At 40.3% G+C, this 22,891-nt stretch overlaps 1 protein-coding gene across 3 annotated transcripts in view; it reads right to left on the bottom strand.

The window, feature by feature from the left end:
• Positions 1 to 22,891, bottom strand: part of myripb (myosin VIIA and Rab interacting protein b) — a 116,362-nt gene that overhangs the window by 20,648 nt on the left and 72,823 nt on the right. For all 3 annotated transcript variants that reach the window (XM_008438596.2, XM_008438598.2, XM_008438597.2), the window contains exon 4: positions 4,206 to 4,342. In XM_008438596.2, coding sequence (XP_008436818.1) covers positions 4,206 to 4,342 — 137 coding nt within the window. The remainder of the gene's footprint in view (positions 1 to 4,205; positions 4,343 to 22,891) is intronic.

Below are 22,891 nucleotides of genomic sequence, written 5' to 3'. Positions count from 1 at the left end.
GGGAGCAAGGGAGGGGAGTTATTTGCAGAAATTAACAAGCCATAACAAAAGCTTTTGGAGATTGAAAATCGCGGAGATGAAACACAAAACGAGGGAGCAAAGGGTCCTCTGTAATTAATTTCCATAGTTTTTCAGAAAGCAACCCAAGTAATTTGTCTTTGATTGGACTAATCTTCCCTAATGCAGCAACGCAGAGGAGAACGGTGCAGCAAAAATAAATTAAAAAAAAATATAAAAAATAAATAAATAAATAAAAATAAAAATAAAAGACACAGCTTAAAGGGATTGGAAATGTTCAGCCCGTAATAGGAGGGGCGGGGGGGACAAAAAACAATCCTGCATAAATCACTTCAAAAATTAGGTCATATATGAATGCATAAACAGAAGAACAAATCTGCATAAAAGCATTTGGATCCGACCCCGGAGCTCAGATGTTTGCCTTTTTCCGGCGGCAGCTCTGGGCTCCTGTTTAACATTTGCCCCTCCGCTCCTTCCAGCCGGAGCTCCAGGTCCGTGAGTCTTCGGCTCAAACGGCACCGACATGACAAACGACTCCGGCGCGGCCGAAAGCCCGCCAAGTGTCTGAAAGACCACAGCCACAGTTCAGCAGGTTCATTTTCCAAAGTGCACTAAAAAGGCTGATTATAGATCTGCTGAAAGTGAACCTGCCTCTGCAGCGCGTGTTTGCTGTTAAATTCTGCTGCCGTTATGGCAGAACAACACCGAAACGAAAACCAAGGTCACTCTTTAGAAACACACTTTGGATTTCCATTAAACACAGGCTTTTGGAGTCACTTAATGACACGGGAAGCCCTAGGCTAAGACTATGTGTGAATCTTAATTTCTTTTAAGAGTAATTTTCACTTTAGTTCAACCTTACAAAGCCATGTTTTTGTATTAGTTCGACCTGGAAAACTTGGTATCCCCTGAAACTTAAGTGCAAAAACAAAAACGGGCTCGTCACGAAGCCTGTCCCATGGCATTCTCAGAAGGCAGCCTGGCTTAAACTCATTAAAAAAATGCCCTGAAGATAATTAGATTTGTGCAAATGCTAACTTGATATCATTTTCCTTATCATTGCATGCATCAGTCAACAGACTGCACATGAACACCCAGACACACAAATAGGCCTACATCTCTCTCTTTGATTTTTGCAGAGATCATAAGATTTGATCTGTTTGCTCTCTGATACTTCAATGCCTGCGACCGTATCCTGCAGTTTCCTTCCTCTATTTGGTTTTCCGCTAGAGAAAATCACATGTGAGAAGGTGGCACTAGGCTTTAGTATTTCTCCATTTATCTTTAGGTGCAAAGCTTCCCACGGATGTTTTGAGGGATGCAGCAGCAAACAGAAAAGGCAGGGGAGCAAAACTAGGACATCACTAATCCCCGAACAAGAAATAAACATGATTTACCCGTCATAAAAATGTTCAAATAGTTTCTTACAGGAGTGTAGTAAAAACGAGGTAAAAAAAGATTTATAAAAAAAATAAAAAGGCAAAAAGCTAGCGGTTTCCATGATCACTACAGACTGTGCACTATTTTATCACAATATGGTATTTATGGTAAATTTGCACCAGAGTGAAGGATAATAACACATAGCAGCTCACAAAATGACAAGGGAATCTCTCTGTGTGTTTTTTTTTTATAATTAAATTTTTTTTTTTACTGCTTTAGCCTTGTTCTTAGATCCACTGAGTTTGCCATCTTTAATGTAGGGACTTTCAGTGAAAGCAACCTGTTTTATAAAATGTGCCTTTTTAACCACCCTAAAATTATATTTCTGTCATATAGATCTAGCATTGCAGTGACTTCCTGTTCAGGGTTGAGTCAGCTTCACTCATCAGTTTTAATTAACAGAGAAATTAGGCCAGACACCTTTATTTAAAAGCAATAATATTGTAAAGTCATGTGCAAAAGTCTTGGAGGGAGTCATCAGTCATCCTTTATATTTTGCTTCCAAAGAGCGAGAGTCTTCTGATAAAAAAAAATCTGTAGTTCAAAGACTTTGGAGACAAAAAAATTAAGGGAAATTTAAAAGATATTAATAATGCTGTATTTAAGAATACAGTATGTTAGAATAGACGGGTTAAAGTGCAGGCTTACAATCTGCGGCAAAACTTGGCAGATGACGATCACAGATGCTGTCTGGGTGAACTTCAGATGCTTGGAAAATAAGAATGGATGTGAATGTCTGTCTCTAGATGAGTAAAAGTAGTACAAATATACTTAAAAATACTTCCATCTATATTAGCAGCACAAGATTAATTCACTTAAGGGGACTAAATACAAAATCACTGCTGTGCTACGGAGTGTCAGTCTGTAAAAATCCCCCAAAAAGGTAATGATGTTTGCGGTTATATTGTAGCCAGAGGTGGAAAATTCAAGGAGTACTGATACTTTTGCAGAGCACCGAAAATCTGTCCTGCTCAAACACTCAATGCAACTCTTAAAATGCTCCATTATTCACTGAAAAGGAGGCTTTAGATGGCATCTGACATTAAAAGGAGATAAAAACCGCAGTTTCCTTTTCGAGCTGTACAACACCAACGTCTGTTCTCACATTGAACTCCGTAAGGGGGACGGAAGGAAAAAGTAAACATATCAGACTCTCCTGTAAGAGTCAAAGACGCTCTTATAGGAAGATCCAAGTGGCTTACTGGACACTCGCATGCCAACATGTCAAAGTCCTACATGCTTAAATCATACAGGGAAACCGGGGGGCAGTAAAGTCCATTTGGCTGGTGTTAGAAATGAAACATGACCTACTCCTGATGATGGAGGAATAGAGAGGAGGGATGAACAGAAGTGGAGAGGTAAACCAAAATAGAAGTTTACAGGGGGAGCTCATTTAGTCCGAGTCTACAGTTTAGCAGAAAAGAGCTTGAAAAGTTTAGACCACCCTACAGCGGAAAAGATCAAAAATGATTTTTACAATAATAAAAGTGACAGACGTAGCAACTCACATTGAGTTGCTACGTCAATGTTAAGCACAGCCAAAGTTGTGCTTAATGGATGAAATATTGGCGTAAACCCAACAGAATTAAATAATTTAGACAGCTAAATGATTCAAGTTTCTATTTTGAACATTTCAAAAATGCATCCTTTTCTCGGTGCGCTTTATGATACCTGGTGATTTACACCGTTTATGTTGTAGATTCAACGGATTCCCAAACATCCCTTCGTCTCGAGCTCATCCACTGGCGCCTTATTCCCGACCCGAATCATCCCGTCTGTCAGCTCTTCATCCCCGTAATCCCGTGAATCAGGATATGAAATAATGCCTCTTTGTCGGGCCGCAGACGCAGCCTGATCGAGATGCAACTGGGTCAGAACGGAGTTCAATGTGAGCCGGTTAAAAACAGAAGCCCACTTGGCCGCCGCCGCCCTGAGCAGGATGCCAACTGGTCACAGCAGATTAACAAGGAGAACGGCTACAAGGAAGAAGCTCATCGACAGTTTTCCCACTTTTATCAACTCAAACGCAAAGGAATTGCAGCAGATATTTTCCAAAAATGGAAGGCAAAATGTCGCACCAAAATGTTTCGGGATAAAACGATTTTCATGTCCGGTGGCGAGCAACAATTCAAACTGTCATTTTTAAAACAATAGCTTCCTTTACTAAAGGAACAAAAATGTCAACCTACCAGATCTTGTGTGAAAAACATAAATGAATAAATAACCAGCTTGTTAAAATATGAACTACCTTGGTTGGTTGAGTTTAGTCACATTCAGGTTTAATACTTCCAAACCTGTAGAGTCAAGAGATCTCTGAAACAGAACCAGGGTGGCAACAGGAAGTAGGCTAAACTATCTCAAAATGCATCACAACCCAGTCTCAAGAAATTGAACAACATTTTTCCAAGCAGTGTAAAGCTGATGTTTGAGATCTGAGTCTGTGAGGAAAAACGCTACTTTAGCCTGTCAGACAGAAAGAAGCCAAACCTTCAGAGCAAAATGTGTTGGTAAAAGAAGAAAAATGAGTGATCATTTACCAAAGCAGAATAATGAGCCTATCCGTGGATCCAACTAAGACCCGACAACTTTGGCTTGATGAAGTCTGACACGTCTCTGGCCAAACCAGACAGATCCCTTTCATCCGACCATGTCTAATGTGGCAGCAGGCCGGCGACTTGATGTAGTTCACACACACACGCACACACACACACATGGCCAGTCAAAGAAAAGACAGACGCTGGAGTTACCTGGGAGATCAGAGAACGCTCCTCTCTCGATGATGTGCTTCCTGTACAGAGTTTTCAGAACCTTGGCGCTACCGAACCTCTTGAAGCGGCTCTTCACGTTGTTGTAATACCATTCAAGCGACTGCGTCCTAAAAACCCTGCAGATGAGACGAAGGAGACACAGTACCGGGGTCAAAAAGAGCTAACTTTATTTTAGCAGCCCAGGCTTAAGCCACAAAACATGACAGTTATGCAAGTGGAGTGCTTTGAGAGTAATTATTTAATCCCCTTGGAAAATTAATAAAGTGCTTGTTTGTTCCAAAGTAAGTGGGTTAAATTATGAGGGTGGTATTGGACTGAAAAGGCTGGTGGTCTGTTTGCAAAGTACAAAAATTGCTTTTTAAAAAGGGCTCACTGACATCTTTCTTACACCCAACAAAGCTTTGAAAGCCATTGTGTTTGTTGGGTGAATGCTCGGGTTTTCAGACTTGACACGGCGTCAGTTTTTCAAGCCCTTTTCTTCCATTATTGGAAGAAAAAGCCAACTGGGTGCTTCAATGACAGCCCGACAGACCCTGGCACAGAGCGCGTCATTACATAAGAAATAATAGATCCATAACAGAGAGGGTTTAGGAAAAAGCTCGGAGAAAAGGGCTCTCTTTTTCTCCAGCACTGCTGTACTGGATTGCATGAATCCCTGCCAACTTTGCGTTTAATCTCGCAGCTCCTTCTGCTCTTGTTTGGCTTTTTCAGACGCTGCCACGCTAATGAGGAGCCCAAACCAAAACAGATTTACTGCTGAAAGAAATAAAACAAATGTCCATTCTGCTGCTCAGCTTCACAAAAACATGCAAATCGCACTTCTGTGCACAAGTCCCTAATCAAACCTCAATTATTTCCATTTCACATCCGGTGAACCAGATGTTCTCATAACTTTTGAAAGTGGATCTTGAGTATTAGTTCTTCTGTCAGTCCAATGCCTGATAAAATAATTCCCACCAAACTTTTCCCACAGATATTTAAATGAGATTCTAGAGACGGAGTACCAGAGGGTTTTCAGCTGTTTGAAGCATGGATTAATGCAGTTTTTGTAATTAAATGTTTTGTCTTTTTTTTCCTCTCATGTAATATTCAAATCTTAATTATTGAGCTTTTTATTAGCTATAAACAGAAAATAATCATAATTATGCTTTTGGTCGGTGAGAGAAAGAAAAATAAAGCTTTTAACATATTAGTCTGTATGTATTTTACTTAGTGAACTAAGTTACTGAAAAAAGTAACATTTTCAATTATATTCCAATTTTTTGAATTTATTAAAAACCTGGACAGTCACAGACTGTATGTAGCATCGATATCGCTGTTATAACTGTAATTACCAATATTTTGTAATATTTTATTGAATTTCTGTTTTGAATAATTATTGTCACACGTGTGCCTTCTGAAAGGACCGACATGGGACGGGAGGGGGCTGCCACTATTACACCTCTGAGTCACCGAGAAAGCTTGTGACTGCACCGTAAAGGTTGATTTATGAAAGGGTTAGCCAGCCTGGCAGCTCGAGGGTGCGATGTAGTGATGGCAGACAGTCTGTGCGACCAGTCGGCTGTGGGATTTCGAGCGAGAACACACTGGGAGTGCGATGAATCATTTGATGCCCACCAGTTTTCACCGCCAGCACACACAGGACGAGTCACGCCGAAGCTCTGGCGGAACAGACTGGCGGACCTTAGCCAAGGGTTAGCTTCTTCAGGAGCGGTCATGCTGGAAATGAATGCAAAACTAAGTGGACAACTGTGACTCAGTGGGGTGGAGGAGCTTGACTTTGCACATACTGGTTGAACGCCTGCCTTCGGGCAAATGCTTCAGATCTGCAGAGACCAGAGCCAACAGACTGAGAAACAGTTTTTACCCATTTGCCAACACCGTGCTGAATGCTGCAAAGTAATCAATTTGACCTTGCCTATTTTTATGTCTGTAATTTAGTACAGTTTTAAGTTTTATCAAGGGATAAGTGAAATATCAGTAATTAGTTAAAGTCTATTTTTAGGTGAGACATTGTTTTTGTCTGGAGAATTGCACCCAAATTCCTTTGAACAATGTTTCACAGATGACAATGAAGATTCTGTTTTATTCTATTCTATTCTATTCTATTCTATTCTATTCTATTCTATTCTATTCTATTCTATTCCAGATTCCTCTTAACTCATGACAATGACCCCCTGGGCAAATAACTTGCCCTAGATTGCCTACAGACATGCATATTGGTGAATTAAAGCACTTTGACTGGACACTATAACTAGAAAAGTACTATATATATATATATATATTCTGTTTATGATTTGTTTGTATTACCGCTGTAAATCTAAATTAAAAGTATGCTGTTGCCAACGTGCGCACATGTTCCTCTAGTCGCCTAGTTAAAATGAATAAAACAGAGAGAAAATGTGCCTTACAGCACAAATACACAGCACATCGCCGTCTTGAGATTAAGTGTGCATATTGATGCTTTTGGTCGGTGAGAGAAAGAGGTGTGGAATAAAACAGCCATGCTAATAAAGGCATCCTGAGTGCCCCTGAGGCTGACTGAGCTGCCACGTTCATCCATTCTCCCTGTACCTTTTCCTCCCCTGGATTTATTATCCGCTGCCTCCATCAGCTGGCCAGCTCAATGGGCCTCAGCTCCTTAATTTCATGCCACGAGCCAGCCTTGTCATTTTAATAGTTGCAGGCAAGCTCCAGTAAAAAAAATAAATAAATAAATAAATAAAAAAGCCTGGGTCTTTCTGTTCTTTGTCTGGCCCCAGAGGAGGAAGGCACAGGCATCGCATGAGGCAGAAATATAAATAGGTTTCACCTCCAATCTGAAATGAGCTGATGCATTATAAGGCACCGTTTGGACTGAGAGGCAGTGATGAAAAGGAGACTCATGCATCAGAGTTTAGACATTTCTGCTTTTTTCGTGTGGCAGACTAAGGACCGGTGATGTCTACAAATGCTTAGCATTTTGTGAAACTGTGATCAGAAAACTATCAACAGGTTGCCAAAGATTAATTAACATGAAAGGAACCAAAACAGTCCCTTCATGTTTGCATCGTAGAATAATCTACACCTTTTAGCATCCCTGTTGAAGATGCATGAAAAGACTCAAAATGAATTAATTTTATTGCAATAGCATCATTTTTCTACAAAAAAAATCCATCTGATTATGTTCATTCAAGTGAATTAGGAAGTATTCTCATTTACTTATCCTTCAGTGTGTTAGGACCTATCAGGTATTAATTCATGATCATCTGCTTTGATGAAACACTTATAACCCAAACCCCTGTTAACTCTTCTAAATAGGAAAGATAAGAGATTTGTGGGGATGCTATTTTTTGCAGTAATGAAAACAGAGCTCCATTTTCAGCTTTGAAACCATTAAAATCCCTGTGTGTCTAGTTGGTAGACTGAGGGAATAGGTACTACGATCAACAATACAAGCTAGCAAAAAAGTATTTCTCCCCCGTTTTGTACTTTTATCGATCTGTAGATATGAAAGATTAGAGATGCACTTTTTTTAGTAGTGCAATAAAACAAATTATTATTTTTTTGTTCTGCTATTGCAGTCAAATTTTTTCAAACTCATTATTCCTTTAAGTATGTCGTCCTGGAAATATATAAAACAACAACAGCTAAAATACACCGTATGTTGATAGTTTCCAAACCTTGAAAACATTTGGGTGGTCCTTGTTATGAGACCCCTGTCTTCAGTCACGTTAGCAACGACACAAATGATCAGCTAAAGGAAACCGCTGCACGCCCGTTCGCCTCCTCCCATGCAGCAACACAAACTTTTTATAGACGTTGGTTGCCCTTCAGAAAAAGAAGAAAAAAAAAAGTGAGGGATTTAGGACAGTTGGAGAAGCATCTCGGTGAATGAAGCTTGACATGGCTCCCCTTGAGTAATCTGATCTAAAAAAGTGATGACGAGAGGAGGAGAGTAGGGAGGATAAGCGGAGGCTTTCAAGCAAGAGCTCTCCTGTTCTCTAAGCTTGTGCAAATACTCATTTCATAATGAGGCCGGGAGATTCCCCGATGCTCAGCAGCTGCATGAATAAGTAAGAGGGATTCCTGTGGATGGTCCCCTGACACCAGGCTTACCCTTCCTTCATCATCACTGCACTCCGCTCTGTGCGGAGCCACCGCCTCCCTCCTTCTCGCCCTTCCCCTCTTATCTAAAACCCTTTTGCCCTCTGTACTTCAGAGAGCCAATTTTCCGATCTGAATTAGGTCTAAATAAAATATATGAAAGTTTATGAAGAGTAGCTGACGTTGGAAGCCCTGTAGCAAAGAAAAATATTAGCATAATCGACTTTCTGAGCCTTCTAATGAATTGGTTCAGCCTCTGCTGAAGTTGCCGTAGAGACAGGGTAGTGGAAAAAAAAAAAAAGGTGATGAGGGAGGGAGGGTTAACTGAAAAAAAGAAATATCAAACAAACTACTGCATTCAGGGCTAAAATTTTCCCTGCGTGACTCACTGGTCATGATAGGACATAAGAGAAGATTGCTTTCAGCTGCATGGGTAGATTAAAGTGGCTGTTTGGAAGGTTAAAGCTCTTCTGCTGGAAAGGCCTAATGAATGAAATGTTTGATGGGCTATTACAGCCAGGACATTGTTACTGTCTTTATATTACTAAAGATAAAAAAGAATAAACTCACAGCAGAAGTGAAGGGATGTATGCTTCCTGACTGTGCGATATCTAAGCTTGTTTCAAGCAGAGGGACTCGCAGCCCTTCATGTGAAAGCCATGACTCTGAGAGAATTAACAGTTTGGTTCCATGTCTTCACTTCATTTCAAATGACTGATGCAATTTCTATTGCTAAACTCACAAGGCAAGATACTTTATGCCAATTTCCGTCGCAATTTCTCCTTTCTGACAATCTTAAGGATGCCCCAATTATTGAGATGACACTAAGAATAATGTTAAGAGACATCCCTGCTGTGTGTTTACTGTAAGAGTGATCTGGTCAGCGTGGAAAGATGTGGGGAGCATTTCAATCTGAAATTGGGGTTATTCAACATGTTGGATTGCATGTAGCCAGTTGGCTGATTGGCTGTTTAAGCTGTTTAAGCCAATCAGCCACGTTTTTTTACTCTGAACTCACGTTTGGTCTGAAGAGATTTTGCGAGATTTCCCTTCTGGCATCTGAATGTCGGTGAATGGAATCAATTTGACTGTGGTGCCTTGCTCCCGCCGTGTGGCTCAACACCACACACTGTACGACTAAACATGCTATACCTAAGATTTCTTCTGTGTCGTCTCAGATTTTGAAAATCGGCTTTAAATCTTCCCACGTGAACTGGGCATTAGAGGAACCAGCTGGTTTACATATAACTGAAGAGCAAACAGCTGATTGCATCACCATGGCATCATCAGAAACATATCAGACAGTTTGCAACCACTCCTTCATGTTACAGGGTGTCTATGCGATCTAAAAAGGTATGGACTTGGATTTGATCCCTGCGCCCTACTTCCCTTCCTTCTCGCCTTCATTGTATCCTTCTTTCCTCATATCCTTCCCCCTTCTGTGAGTTCTTCATTCCTTGCTCATTATGTCATTCCTCCCTTGTGTCCTTCCATCTTGGTTCAGTGCATGGTTGCTCATTTGTGTCATTCTTTGATTGAGCTGTTCTCCATTCTGTCTTTCCTCTATCCTTTTCTCATTGTGTCCTTCTTGAATTCCTTTATTGTGTCCTCTGTCCCTTGTGTCCGCTCTTCCTTTCATCTTTCACAGTGTGGTTTAACCGAGGTTTAAAACAGTATGCCTTCAGTCTCCCTATTTCTCCCTCTCTTTCTCGCTACGGTAAGAGCAATGAATGACAAAATTTAAACAGCTGGAACTGCGACAAAGACGGATGCACGAAGCCATGTTTATCTTTCCGACAAAATGAAGAAAATCTCCAAAGCTCTCTGTTAGGGAACTGCTGCAAGGAGTAGCATCTCTGGCTGATTACCTTCTTTACAATCAGTTGTTTAGAAGCGATACTGGGAAAAAAGTAATTTCCGTCCACCACAGTGATCAGTAGGGCTGTAGTGATACAATAATCTCACGATATAATACTATACACAATATTCTGCTCACGATACAATATATATTGCGATATTCAACAAACGATACAATTCAATACACTTTTGCGATTTTCTGAAAGATTTTAGAGGGACAGAGTGATTTTGATGACATTTTGTGACTGTTATAGATTTGGACTGAATTAATTTAACTGAAAACTGATTAAAAGCACCAACTACACAATACCTGGCTCTGGTTGGACATGGACACAGACTTAAAGTCGACAACTGGACAAAATTAATCAAAGAATGGTGAGAAAACATGTTTCTTTTAATTGAAACAGTACAAACTGTAGCTTACATGCATTTGTAAAGTAAATAAAGTGCACCAAGTACCCTGCTCTGAATAGTTTGATACCTTTTTAACCTTGACACTTAACATCTGAAGGAATCACTCTAAGCCCGATGACCAAATCACCCTCTCGGAGAAGCAAGCAGTGAGTGAGCAAGGTGACAGTTGGATGCTACGATACTTGCGGATGAATATCGATTTTTTTTCTAGGAAAGAAAATATCAATATATATCGCAAAATCGATATTATTACACAGCCCTAGTGATCAGCATTTAGAGTTTGCTAAACCAAAACAGGATTAAATGGGAACTGTGTATTCTGAGTAGACCTGACTAAGATTCAGCAGATGAATAATGTAAGATTGCACCTAATACCTCCTGATGTTGATTATGGTTGAGGACCTCAACCATAGAAGAAGAGGCGCTTCCTCTTCTAATGGTCCTGGGAAGCTTGTTATAGTGCAAAACAACACAATCTTTGACATTCAGGGGTCTTGATGTTAATCTGACGGATTGTACCAAAAGAATAAAACAATGGGATTGAAATCAGGAATTTTAACAGAATAAGGATCCACGATGCACAACAAAGTCAACACAAAAACTCACTAGACACAAAACTAGCTTTGTTCTGGGGTCACTGAAATATCAAGAGCTGAAGAGAGGAAAGACTACAAAGGACTGCTGATAATCTGGAGAGAAAGTCTCAGGAGGAATGGTCTCTGTATGCAAACCAGAGCTGGGTCCAAACTGCTAACACTTCTTTATTTATTAAGACTTAATCAGTTTGTCAAAGATTGTAGTTGATGGAAGTGTTTTGTTTACTCCAAATAGATCACAAATAGCTAATCCTCTTTGCTATAATGTTGCTTAAAGATTATCCCGATTTGTACCCAGGTAATAAACCTAGCATGTGAAAAATTTGTCTTGTGCTTCCACTGTTCCTGTGCAGTTCACACAACCATCTTATCCCATCACCAACATCACAGTAGACTGAAGGTCAAAGGACAAGGATGTGGGCCAATACCCCTGAGACTCTCTGTGAACCTGACCCGACGCTGAGCGACCTGTCGACATGATTCAAAACCAAATAAGGCAGGAGAACGGCTGTCACACCGCAGAGATCCGAAACACGACTTTTCCAGTGAGCACATGGATTATTGATGAGCCGTCACTGCCTGTCAGAACATTCGTTCTGGCAATCATAAGAAATTAAACAATTAAAACCTTTAAAAAGGTTTAGTAAGACAGTAAGAAAAGCATTAAACTGATTAATCGACCAGCTGAGCTGATAGTCATGTCACTGAGTAAAGACGTGTCAGAAATCGTGAGTCTTACACTGCTTGTCAATCACAGATAACCAGGTTTTCCATTAGACTTGTGATAAACACCTAAAACTCACCAATATTTTCACTCTTAGCTGTCTGAAGTTCTCCCCCCCCATCACGTTGGACACGTTTCTTCTCATAATGATGAAGATCAGTAATCCGAAATAAAAAAGGTTATAGTGTGGTTTAAGCCTCTGACCATATGCGAGGAGTCTCCAGAAAGCACAGAGCATCTGTTCCTGTTTCACTGAATGTTGTTAGCAGACTCTCCTCTGAAGAGCAGCTGGTCACTATAGAGCAACGCTCCATTGCTCCAGACAGCAGAATGTTTTCCAAACAGCTTAAACCTTCACCATACATCGAAGTATTTCCCACGGATTGCACTGAAGATTTACAGAAACCAGTTTTTCTACCTTGTCGTGGCTATCCTCCTAAAAAGTCCAGATTAAGGGACAACACAGTCTGCAGGCACCGGCCAAACCATTTATTCTGCCTCCTCCTCCTATAGCTCTTCCTTTAAAGACCCAAAGCTGTCATCGTTTATTTTCTCTCCCTCTCTTTCCCCCAGTCTGTATTCCGGATGTCTGTCCCATTCTTTATCGCCCTGCTCTGGGCAGATCTTCATCGTCCACTGTAGCTCAGATGAATGGCACAGTGCACAAGATTGTAAATGAGTCATACTGGGAGAGCGGTCTCAGACAGAATACCTGAAAGAAGGACTATTGTGGATCTCACTAGAGTGCATGAAGTGTCTGCTTTAAAATGGCAGTGGTTTTAGCTTTTCGTACCGATATGATGCAAATACTAATCTTGACGGCAAGAAAATAGATTTGTTTTGTTCATTTATTTAGGTAGTGCAATGCAGAAACCCAACAATGTTGAAGAATTTTCATAATCTTTTTAGTTTAGTTGACGTCTTGTAGCAACATTTTATGAGGCTGAGTGGCTAATCTGTTATATTATGTAATTTTTACTATTTTACTGTACCACAGAGACTCATACACAGTTCAAGACGTCAACACAATGTTCGTACGTACACACACATAAAGATGAAATATTTAATCGCAAGAGAATTTCTGATTGACACATTAAATGATTACATCGCCTGCAGATTTATTGGCATTTAGAAAAATCTAAATTACTGCAAGAAAAGACACTCAAAAAAAAAAATGGAAGCAAAAAAAAGTCAAAGCAAGAACGACACCAAAGTTGGTCAGGCTTTGGTCAGACACCACTGTGAAAAAACTCAGACAGCCAAGTGAAGTTTAATGCAATAACACATGAAAGTGATGCTTGCAGGGAGTAAAGCAGTGTTGGTGATGCTCAACATAGGTCATTAATGCCATGGGGGAAAAAAAAAATCACCTTATTAGAAAAGTGATGATATCATTGTGGTGATACAATCATGCTGTGTGAATGCTTTTCTTCTCCAGGGACAGTGAAGCTTGTTAGGGGAAGCAGAGGACTTAAGACTTTGCTTTCCATCAAAAACACAAGAAAATGAGCCTGAAGCCTCAAGCTGTGACATACTTCAAAAAACGTCCATCTTGAATTTCAGCAAAACTTTGTTCCACTCAGTACAGCGTTGACTTGGGGACACAGAATGCCAATAAATGTCACACTTTGAAGATTTTTCCTCATTAAAAAAAAGAAAACCATTACACCAAATACAATCATGATCTACCTTATGGTGGTCTTTCACATAAAATCCATCAAAAATTACAGTCATAACCTGTCAAAATGTAACAAAAAACTCTCATAAAAGTTTTACATTGCTTTGGAAGGTGTTGCGTTCTGTGAGCTAATTCAAGACGTTAATAACAAAGAACTCAACAAGTAACAATACGGTACATATTAGGGTTTATTTCAAAATGACTGTGCTAAATTCATTGTGCAAATCAGAGCAGAATCAGAGGTGCTATTTCTTATATAGATTTTTTTACCTAGATGTACACTTTTATCTTTATCTTATAAAACTGACAATTTACTGACATAACAGGACTTTTGAGGTTATTCAATGAACACGCAAAATAAAAGCAATACGAAGACGTTTTTTTTTACTGCAACGCACAGTTGCCAGAGTGAAGGTGATTGTTAAAAGGAAATCTCATGTAGACTTTTTTAGGCAATTCCAGCACTACTCTTTATGAATGTAAACGTAAACCAGAAAGCAGCTTTTGCAAACTATTGACCCCTTCATGTTTCATAATGTCAGCTCCGTCATTAATGAGGTACCAGAGGAGGCAGCGGAGGATGCTGAAAGACTGGGTAAAGGTCATTAACTTGATTCCAACTCCAGACATTGCACGCAGACACTTTCAGAAAAGGACAAACAGGAAATAGCATACTGAATCTGCCAGAGCCCAATGCACCGAGGTGTCAACCCTAACAGCCTATTAGAGAGCGGAGAGAACCAGAACCAGCCGACCAGAACGCGTCACAGAGAGACCGAAGAAATGAAAAAGGAGGGCAGCGACACGTGGGGAATGGATATATCGGCAAGAAGCAGGAAGACAAACACAATGAGACTTAAAGGTCATTGGAATGATTACGATCATGGATCCCAGACATTGCGTTCTAATTTAGAAGGTTCTTCAAGGCTCGCCCACCTTGCAAAACCAAAGCGATTTAATCTTCAAGAGAAAAAGGCAGCAGAAGAGAAACCGATTTGCCTACAGTTACTATTGTAGGATGTTTATGAGCACATCTGTGGTTCCGCGATAAGCCTGCAAGCTGCAACACAGAACCCTTTAAACAGAAGAGGAGCACGGCATTTCATCAAAGGTCACAAAGCAGCTCCGCATGGGAATGTTTCGGGTTTGTTGGCAGTCTGTGAAAAGCAATATACTTTGATGTGAAAGCATGACTTTGTATGGCTGCCGTCCGCAACAGGCTCTACACATTCAAAAGCTTCGAGAGAGCACAAGCAGCGCAGATCTACAGAGCTTGTCTGGGCTTTAAAGGACGCAGTGTTTATAACATGAACCACTCGATTACTTTCTGTCAAATGCTAAAAGAGGGTTTAAAATCATGTGGTATACTGTAGCAGTAACTTTAATGTGTTGTTGGCCGGAGCTACTGTACGTAGGTGTGTGTCTGACTGTGTCCAATTTACAAATACATTACATCCTGCTGGACTTATGCCGGCGTGTGAGCGGCCCTGTGGGCAGATTCCTCCGTCTCCCGAGCTTGATTCGTCTCGAGAAAACCGCGGAGAAGAATATGGCCAGCAAAGAGAGTGCTGAGATCACACTCCGAGCATTTAGAAAACAGAATAATGAACTTCTTCCCACACAGGTCTGTGGCTGGCCTCGTCTGGAAGCAGCAGCCCATTAAGCGAAGTTATGCAACAATTACCGCGAGATCATAGCCGGTACTCATAGGCCTTGTCTGAGTTTCTTTTCATCTCGCTGTATTGCTGCTGCTGTTTCGATTGAGCTATTGTTTTAATTTCATTTTTCCCCCCTCTTTTATCGCCTCATAGCTTAAGTGTATGCATGTGAATAGATTTTGCAAGAGCAGTATTAACATTCGAGCAGCGCGTTTGGCGTCATGCAGGCTTTTCAAAAGAATCTACAGAAAACGCCTGGAGAGAGATTCGCTTTTAAGGCAACAATGATCAAGAGGAAGAAAAAAGAAAAAATTCTGTGCTGCTTGTGGATTTTCAGATTTGACACTGTAAGAGTTAAGTTCTGTATGTCAAGAAATATGCAGTCAAACAATGAAATTAATGTGGGTGTGCTGTGTTATCACACAACCAGCCTCTAGTTGATGGATGAAATCTCGGTTGTTTTGGTCAAGATTAAGTGGCTAAACACAGCCAGTCTGGTCTAGTTGAACTGTAAGGTAGATGGATTTAATAAATCACAGTGAGTTATAATTTGGGCTTTAATTAGTGTTGGTCCTTTGCAAAACATACATTTTAATTGTCCGCATGTCTGAGTTAAACTCTATAGCATTCATGGAAAAAATGCAGACGAACGTCACCCATCCACCGGAGCAGCGGTTGGTTACCATGGAGACTGCACATAGGCTGATGGACAGGCATTAGGGAAAAAGGATTTAAATTGATTTAGTTGATAATCAATTTAAATCCTGCTGTTATAGTCTCCAAAGAGATGAAAGAGGCTGTTTGATGCACTAGCATCTTAAAATACTGGAAATGGAAATTTTATACCACCTGTAAGATGAAATTCATACCTCCGTGGAACGAAATTTCTGTCACACACATTTTGTCATCTTAGCAGTAACCAGAGAACTTGCATGGACTAACTCAGTTCGTTTCCACTGGCTCTTCTATTGCGATCTTAGTAGCAAGGCAATCTGAAAAAGTGACGCAACGTTTTTGGACCACAGCTTTAAAATTAGGACTGCCGTTTTTCTCAAGTCTTGGAATGCGCTCAGTTGTTGTTGTAAGTTTGATTCTTGTCACAGAGTTGCTCTGATGGTTCATCCAATGACACCAACTCCTAGCCAATCAGTTTTTTGATGTTGTATTTTTGGCTCAACTTGGCTAGCTTGCTGGAGTGCGTGCTAAAAATGGAGCTTATTTTTGTATTTATTCCGTTTATCTTTGCCTTGTGTTGTAAACGTGACCGCACTCTAAGCATTCATATTTGACAGGCACACCGGTAAAGAGCAAACAGCTCTACGCCTGACTCAGCCAGGGAAACGAGGTGCAGGAGACGGCTGACACTGATGCTCCTATGCTTAGCATGCACATCTCAAACAAAACAAAACAAAAAAACATGACAGATGCGTGCATACACACACACTCATTATCTTCACGCTCTTACTCATCCATCCTTTTCAATTTACACAAGATTTTTTTTTTCTCACTGCACCATAACTGAGTTTGCTGAGACAGAGACAGATGAGAGGACTGAGGGAGGGATGGCTCACTCAGTAGAGAAGGAATATCCCTCTGTATCGTCGTTATTGTTGCTGATGTTCTTTTTGCATTCCTGACACTGACAGTAACCTTAAAGACTAAGTGTGTGTAGCTGATTATGACCCCTGACTCTTCTAATGACTAGTATTGGTGAATTTATCAGGAATCAATACTTGACGTAAATTATTCCAGGTTGTATTGGAACAGTTGGGGGCATAAAAATGAACTGTACTTTGAAAAAAATGTACAGGATGAGTTAAGTGAAGGGCTAGGACAAGTGACCAAAGATCACCGAATGAGTTTTTGGTTCCTTTGACAGCATGTGCTAATACCAGGTCCTTCTGGAAAATAAAATCATGATCTCCATAAAGCAGGACAAAACAGGAAGTGCTCTAACATTTCCTGGTAGATGGATGTTGACTGTAAACTTCAGAAAACACACAGGCAGAAAACAGAACACCACGTTATCACTGACTGCAGCATTCATGAAGTTAGAGGAATTTCTTACAAATAAGTCTTTACTATATATATAATATATATTTCTTTTGCTTGAAAGCCTCATATAGAGAGAACCTCCTGATCAAAACATGAAAAGCCTGAAGGAAAAACCCTCCTGAGGCCAAAAACACCTAGAAGCACTATTCTCTACACCTGTGTGCTTCATGCGAGGGGCATGAGAGAGTTGCATTATTCAGTCTGAATTACTCAGTAAGGAGCCATCAAAGAGGTGAGGAGTGGAAGAAACCATCTTCTCCCTTTACCTATGAGTAGCTTTGATTATTTTCTGTGACCTCTCACTCGATCTGAAGCCAAGGTGACCCTCCGCAGGACTGAGACAGTTTGGCAACATCATTGTGTGTCTGTGAATGTTTGAACATGCACAATGTTATAATAATGTAGTCACTCGGACCAAGTCAGTGCCATATTGTCAAGATTCAATATTTTCTTTAAGATGAAATACAGAACAGAAATTACAATCCTGTAGCCTACAAGTTTTTAAATTACATTTCTTCTCAAGTTTCTCTCTCAACACAAGCAAAGGGAATATGACGACGCAGAAAACCACATAGAATACATTTGAATTGCTACGTATGGTTAAGTACTTACTCATTTTGTACGTATTATATAATTGCTCCAACTACAAACACAAATCTAAACAGAATAATCAAACTACAGAGCCCACAGATTAAGCTCGATTAATATCCACGATTGATGTATCTTTTAGTGAACGGAGACATGAACTGAATAATTAACGCTTGGAATAAAATTCTGGGAAGCTGGTTGGAATCATGAGTGCTGTAAAGATAAGACGGTAAGAGGCACTGTGCATCAAACAAGACCACTAAAAGGCAGTGGTCATAGCGAGAACATAAAAACTAATAAACTGCAATTAATTTGTGAACCCAAAGAGAATATTTCACTGCTATTTCAGATTAACTGAGCATATGTTTACAACAGCCTTTCTTGCTCCAGCAGAAATGTGTGTATTTTTTTTAGCTCTGATCTCAGCAGTCTCTCTAACAGGGTTTTTCCAGATTTAAGATGCAATAGCTGACGTTGCCACATGCTTTTCTTCCATATCTGCTCCACAAAGGACGGTTTGTTTACATGTCAAAATGCAGGCCTACGAGTTGCCGAGAGATTTTCCACAAAGCATCATTGGAACAAGGAACAAGGTGAATACCCTCCCTATAATAATCTAGACCCAGAGTGGCCATATCAAGTCCTCAAGATCCTGCAAATTTTGGAGGCATCTCTACTCCAGATCAAATGAATGTGTTGCTACCAGATCTCTGCAGAATTGATGAGGGAATTCAGATGTTTGTCGTGACTAAAGGTTGTAGGATGGCAGCTCTAGAGAACTGGACCAGAATTGAAATGATGTAGATGCTTTGCAAAATGTTGATGATTCCATTTGTATCTAATTTTCCCACACAAAACTACCAACTTTCAACATATCCTCTTTTTCTTTCTGTGTTAGAAAAAACAAACAAAAAAACAACAAGAGTAGCTTTTGGACATCAAATGTAAATTGAAATGAATCAAAATTTTTCTGAGAAATAAAAACATGAGTGTATATTTGGTCAGGGCTTCTATCTCTTTCTTCGAATTTCCCCAATGACGGACAATTAATGACATTTTTATTCTATTTCTAGTCCATTCTTCTGCTTCTCTTGCCCTTGTCTCAAGATCTGTGCATCTGCAGATCTGCAACACAAGGTTTTTTCTTAAAAAAAAACAAAAAAACTATCTGGTTAAAGACAACTAAAAGACTTAGTTTATCTGGATGATGCATTTAACGTCCCGAGATTGATGGTGCGGTGCGGCCCATCAGCTGTTGACTCAGCTTTAACATCAACAAGAGGGTGGGAGAGACGAGGAGGGCAGAGTCAGAGGATATCAAGCTCGCTGGAGGAAAAAAGCGTTTGCTGAAACCAATTTTCCCCAAGAACTGCATGTTCTAGAAAGTGTCGAAGTAAACAGAATCTGAGCGTGGAGACCGGAATCCTGCGGCTGTTTGGCGGTGTGAAAAATGATCTCGGCTGAGGAAGAGTGAGCAGATACAATCCCTCAGAGAGAAGAGCCGAGACCCAGGAACAAAGAGCGACAGAGAGAAGCAATGAGGAGAAAAGGAGGTTGTACAATCATTGTGAATTTATGAATTGACACATCAGAGAGTCACAAAAGAACGTACAAACACGGCATATTAATAAGAGTCAAATCAATGATTTAGATTTACAACCAAAGCTGGAAGTGGAATGAAGTAATTTGCAAATGCAAGGAAACACTAACACAAAAAAAATGTCATGTTGAAAAGGAGTAGTTGGAGTAACACAACCTACATTATTTATCCGATAAACCAATATGAATTGTGCATAACTGTGAAATGGAAGAAAAATGATAAAATGTTTTGTTTCTTAGTTTTATTTATTTTATTTTATTTTTTAAAGAAAATGAGTTTCTTTGTGTCCTCTTCTCCTGAGCCAGAAATAGGCATTTTATGCTGCAGTTGCTGCTGTAAGCCTTCCGGGTTTGCCTTCACTAGCTTCCGAAATGCAGAGACTAAATTATTGCCCAGTCACATTGGATGTATCTGCAGTTTTCAAATCTTGCCACAGGTTCTCTCATTTGGGTTTAGGTCTGGACTTTGACTTCTTCATCCTAACACACAAGTCGTGTGCTGCCTCCATTTACATTTCCTTTTCCTTCCGCTTTAGCCGTGCACTTTGTGTTGGTCCATCTCTCTATGTCCTATTTAATGCACTGAAATGTGTGGTTGCGATGTGACAAATCGCCTGGCAATTGTGTGAGAGACAATAAGCTGAAACGGGACTCATGGGCTGATCTCCTGCATGCTAAGGCACAGCAAAGAATGCACTTGTTAGAGAAATCGTTTGTTTTTAAAGTCAACAGCAGAAAGCTCTGGATGTTTTATGCCACATTTATTGAAACTATTTCAGCATATTTTATCATCTGCTGCTTTGGCAATTCTACTGAGGTACAGAAACAGTTAGTCAGAAAGACAATCGGAGCTGCCAGTCAGCTACTTGGTCTAAGTGACTTGGGATTGCTCTACCAAGTTGACAAAGACGGGCAAAAACATATGATGTTACTCTACGCACCCACCAGCTTCTGCATTCAAATTTCTGCCACCGAGACGTTGTTTCTGCCCCTTTCCTTTTTTTTCTTTTTAACCAAAAACAGATCCAGATTTTCTTGTATCTCTCAAGAAATTGAAGCTTTAATTAAAGCTGAGTTACAGTAAGTAAGTGATGCAGCTGGCGCGATTAGACTCAATGAGTTATGTGATAGTGTGGGTAGGAAGAATGTTCCTTATGTTGTGTGTTATTTTTTCCATGTCTCGTATTGCCACTGTGCTGAAAATCCAATTGCCCCACAGGGGTAATAAAGTTTTCCACTACTACGACTAAAACGCGGAAAAGGGCGAGGGGTGCAAATGCTTCTGTGAGGAACTGTAAGCCACATCATCCTGTTGGGAAAATCACTCCTAGTCTTTCGTCTTTAAATATTTCAGACACGACACACTCAGCCTGGATTTCAGTTAAACCCTAATTAAGCCTTATTTCTACTCACAAAGCTGCAGATAATCTGGAACTCCATTCACTATTGAGCATGAAAAAATTAAAACATCAGATTCTTGTTAACATAAATATAGGCAGAGGAAAACTTATGTACTGGGAGAACAGTTTGCTACTCCAGTGGCAAACACTTGATAACTCTTAAAGATTAAAAGAAATAAACCAAAGCTAACAAGAAAAAAAAAACAGTTTGATAAACAATGTTTTGGTCCACTTGGACAACGTCTTTATCCATAGAAAACTGCAGCCTGATGAAGGCGTCCTGATATGACGTGTGTTTATGGCTTCATTGGTTCTCAGACTCTGATGTTGTCATAAAAATAACCGCGAGGGCAGACGGGGCCAAGGCGGGACAGACAGGCTTTGCTCTGTTTGTATATCTCCGAGTTCGTGTGAACTCAAGTGCCAAATGCATTCACAGTGCCTCAGATAGTGTGTGTGCGTGTGTGTGTGTGTGTGTGTGTGCGCGCCCATTTTTTGCTTTGATTTCCTCCCCATTGGCAGCTCTAGTATGAGTGGCTGCTTTGATCCAGTTTGAAGCAGACAGCATCACCAGAGTTCCTCAGCTGCTGTTCTGAGCAAACAGCCCGAAAGGCACGGAGACGGAAAGTGAGGCGGCGGGATTCCCGTTGTTTTCCGGTCGTGGCGCTGCCTCCGGAACACCGGCTGCTTTTGGTTTCAGAGGAACAACTGTGTGTGCTGCCTGCAACAAAGGATCCAAAGCACTGAGCCACTGAAGTCTGTCAGGCTTTTGCTTATTTATTGTAGTGCTAATTAAGATCTTATTTATAGGTTTAGGTTCGTAAACATAGCAAACACTCTTCATCTGTATTCCTTTACGGATCTGGAACAGCATGCGCGGTCTTCTCTGGTAAGAAAAAAAACAAGAAACTATAGAAACCAGAGAGGTAGAAGAGATCAAAAGGAACTGTGTCTTAAGGTGGGGAAATCAGAAACAAACAAGGGGAGCAGAGTGCAGTTAGCTATGCAGCGAGGCAACAGTCCACGTCTCATTTTAAGGCGCTGAGAAACGAGAGTGGAGGAGCATTGAGACGGAGGCCTGGAGCGCTGCGAAGCCATTGATATGCAGCGCTCTGCGGAGGAGCGCGGTGCGTGTACAATATATGAAGTTGGATACCAACATTTACATATTCTGCTAATTGTTATTTATCTAAATTTGCTCCAGAGCGCAGAGTCCAGCCAGCTTCATGCATTAATGTCTCTCGTAATGAATGTGATTCAAAGACGACGGGCTAATGCCGGAAAACTGTTGTTAAAAGAAAACAAATGTAACCCGGATGGAGTTCTTTATCTTCTATGATGACGTCATTCACATCTTTGCTCTTTTTCAGTGGTTTTTCTGGACTTTTCAGAAGGTTTGTGCACATTATAGTGCTAATTCGCCCTTAGCTTGACATTTCCGCTAAAGGTTAAAGCATTTTATAACATTCTTCTTAAGGCTCAGTTTTTAACTGTGTTTGTATTAGTATGCCATGTGTTGTTATGCTCGTGTAAAACACAGAGGGGGCAGATGAAAGCAGCTGAAAATAATTCAATATGGCACAGTTAAGCTTTACTTAACATCCTGTGTTATTCTCTAGAGGCTTTAATTGCTCCACTTCGATAAAGATGTCAGCTGGAGTTTGACTTGAGGTAACATGGTTTCTTCACTGTTCCTCTGCTAGTTAAGACATTGCACAGGCACAGATAAGTATACCAATTTACGCGAAGTGTTATTATAATGACTAATTTTGCGTTTGCTTATAGTTGAGGTTGATTATCTCCAACATTGTCTTATATTTAGAAATTTATTTGGCTCAAATGTGATGTTCCATTTATTTGTTATAGGGTAAATGCATGAATTAGAAAGTTTTAGTTGCTGTTGCATACTTCTGTCATCGAGACATGCATTTGCATTCAGCTTCATTTATAGCGGTACATTTTCTAATTAAGAAAATTACAAACTTCACAAACTACACATCAACTAAAAAA

This window comes from Poecilia reticulata, linkage group LG20, assembly GCF_000633615.1.
Source record: "Poecilia reticulata strain Guanapo linkage group LG20, Guppy_female_1.0+MT, whole genome shotgun sequence".
In the NCBI taxonomy this organism is placed as follows: domain Eukaryota; kingdom Metazoa; phylum Chordata; class Actinopteri; order Cyprinodontiformes; family Poeciliidae; genus Poecilia; species Poecilia reticulata.
The sequence above is the reverse complement of the archived record's forward strand: the minus strand, read 5'-3'. Positions and strand labels throughout refer to the sequence as shown.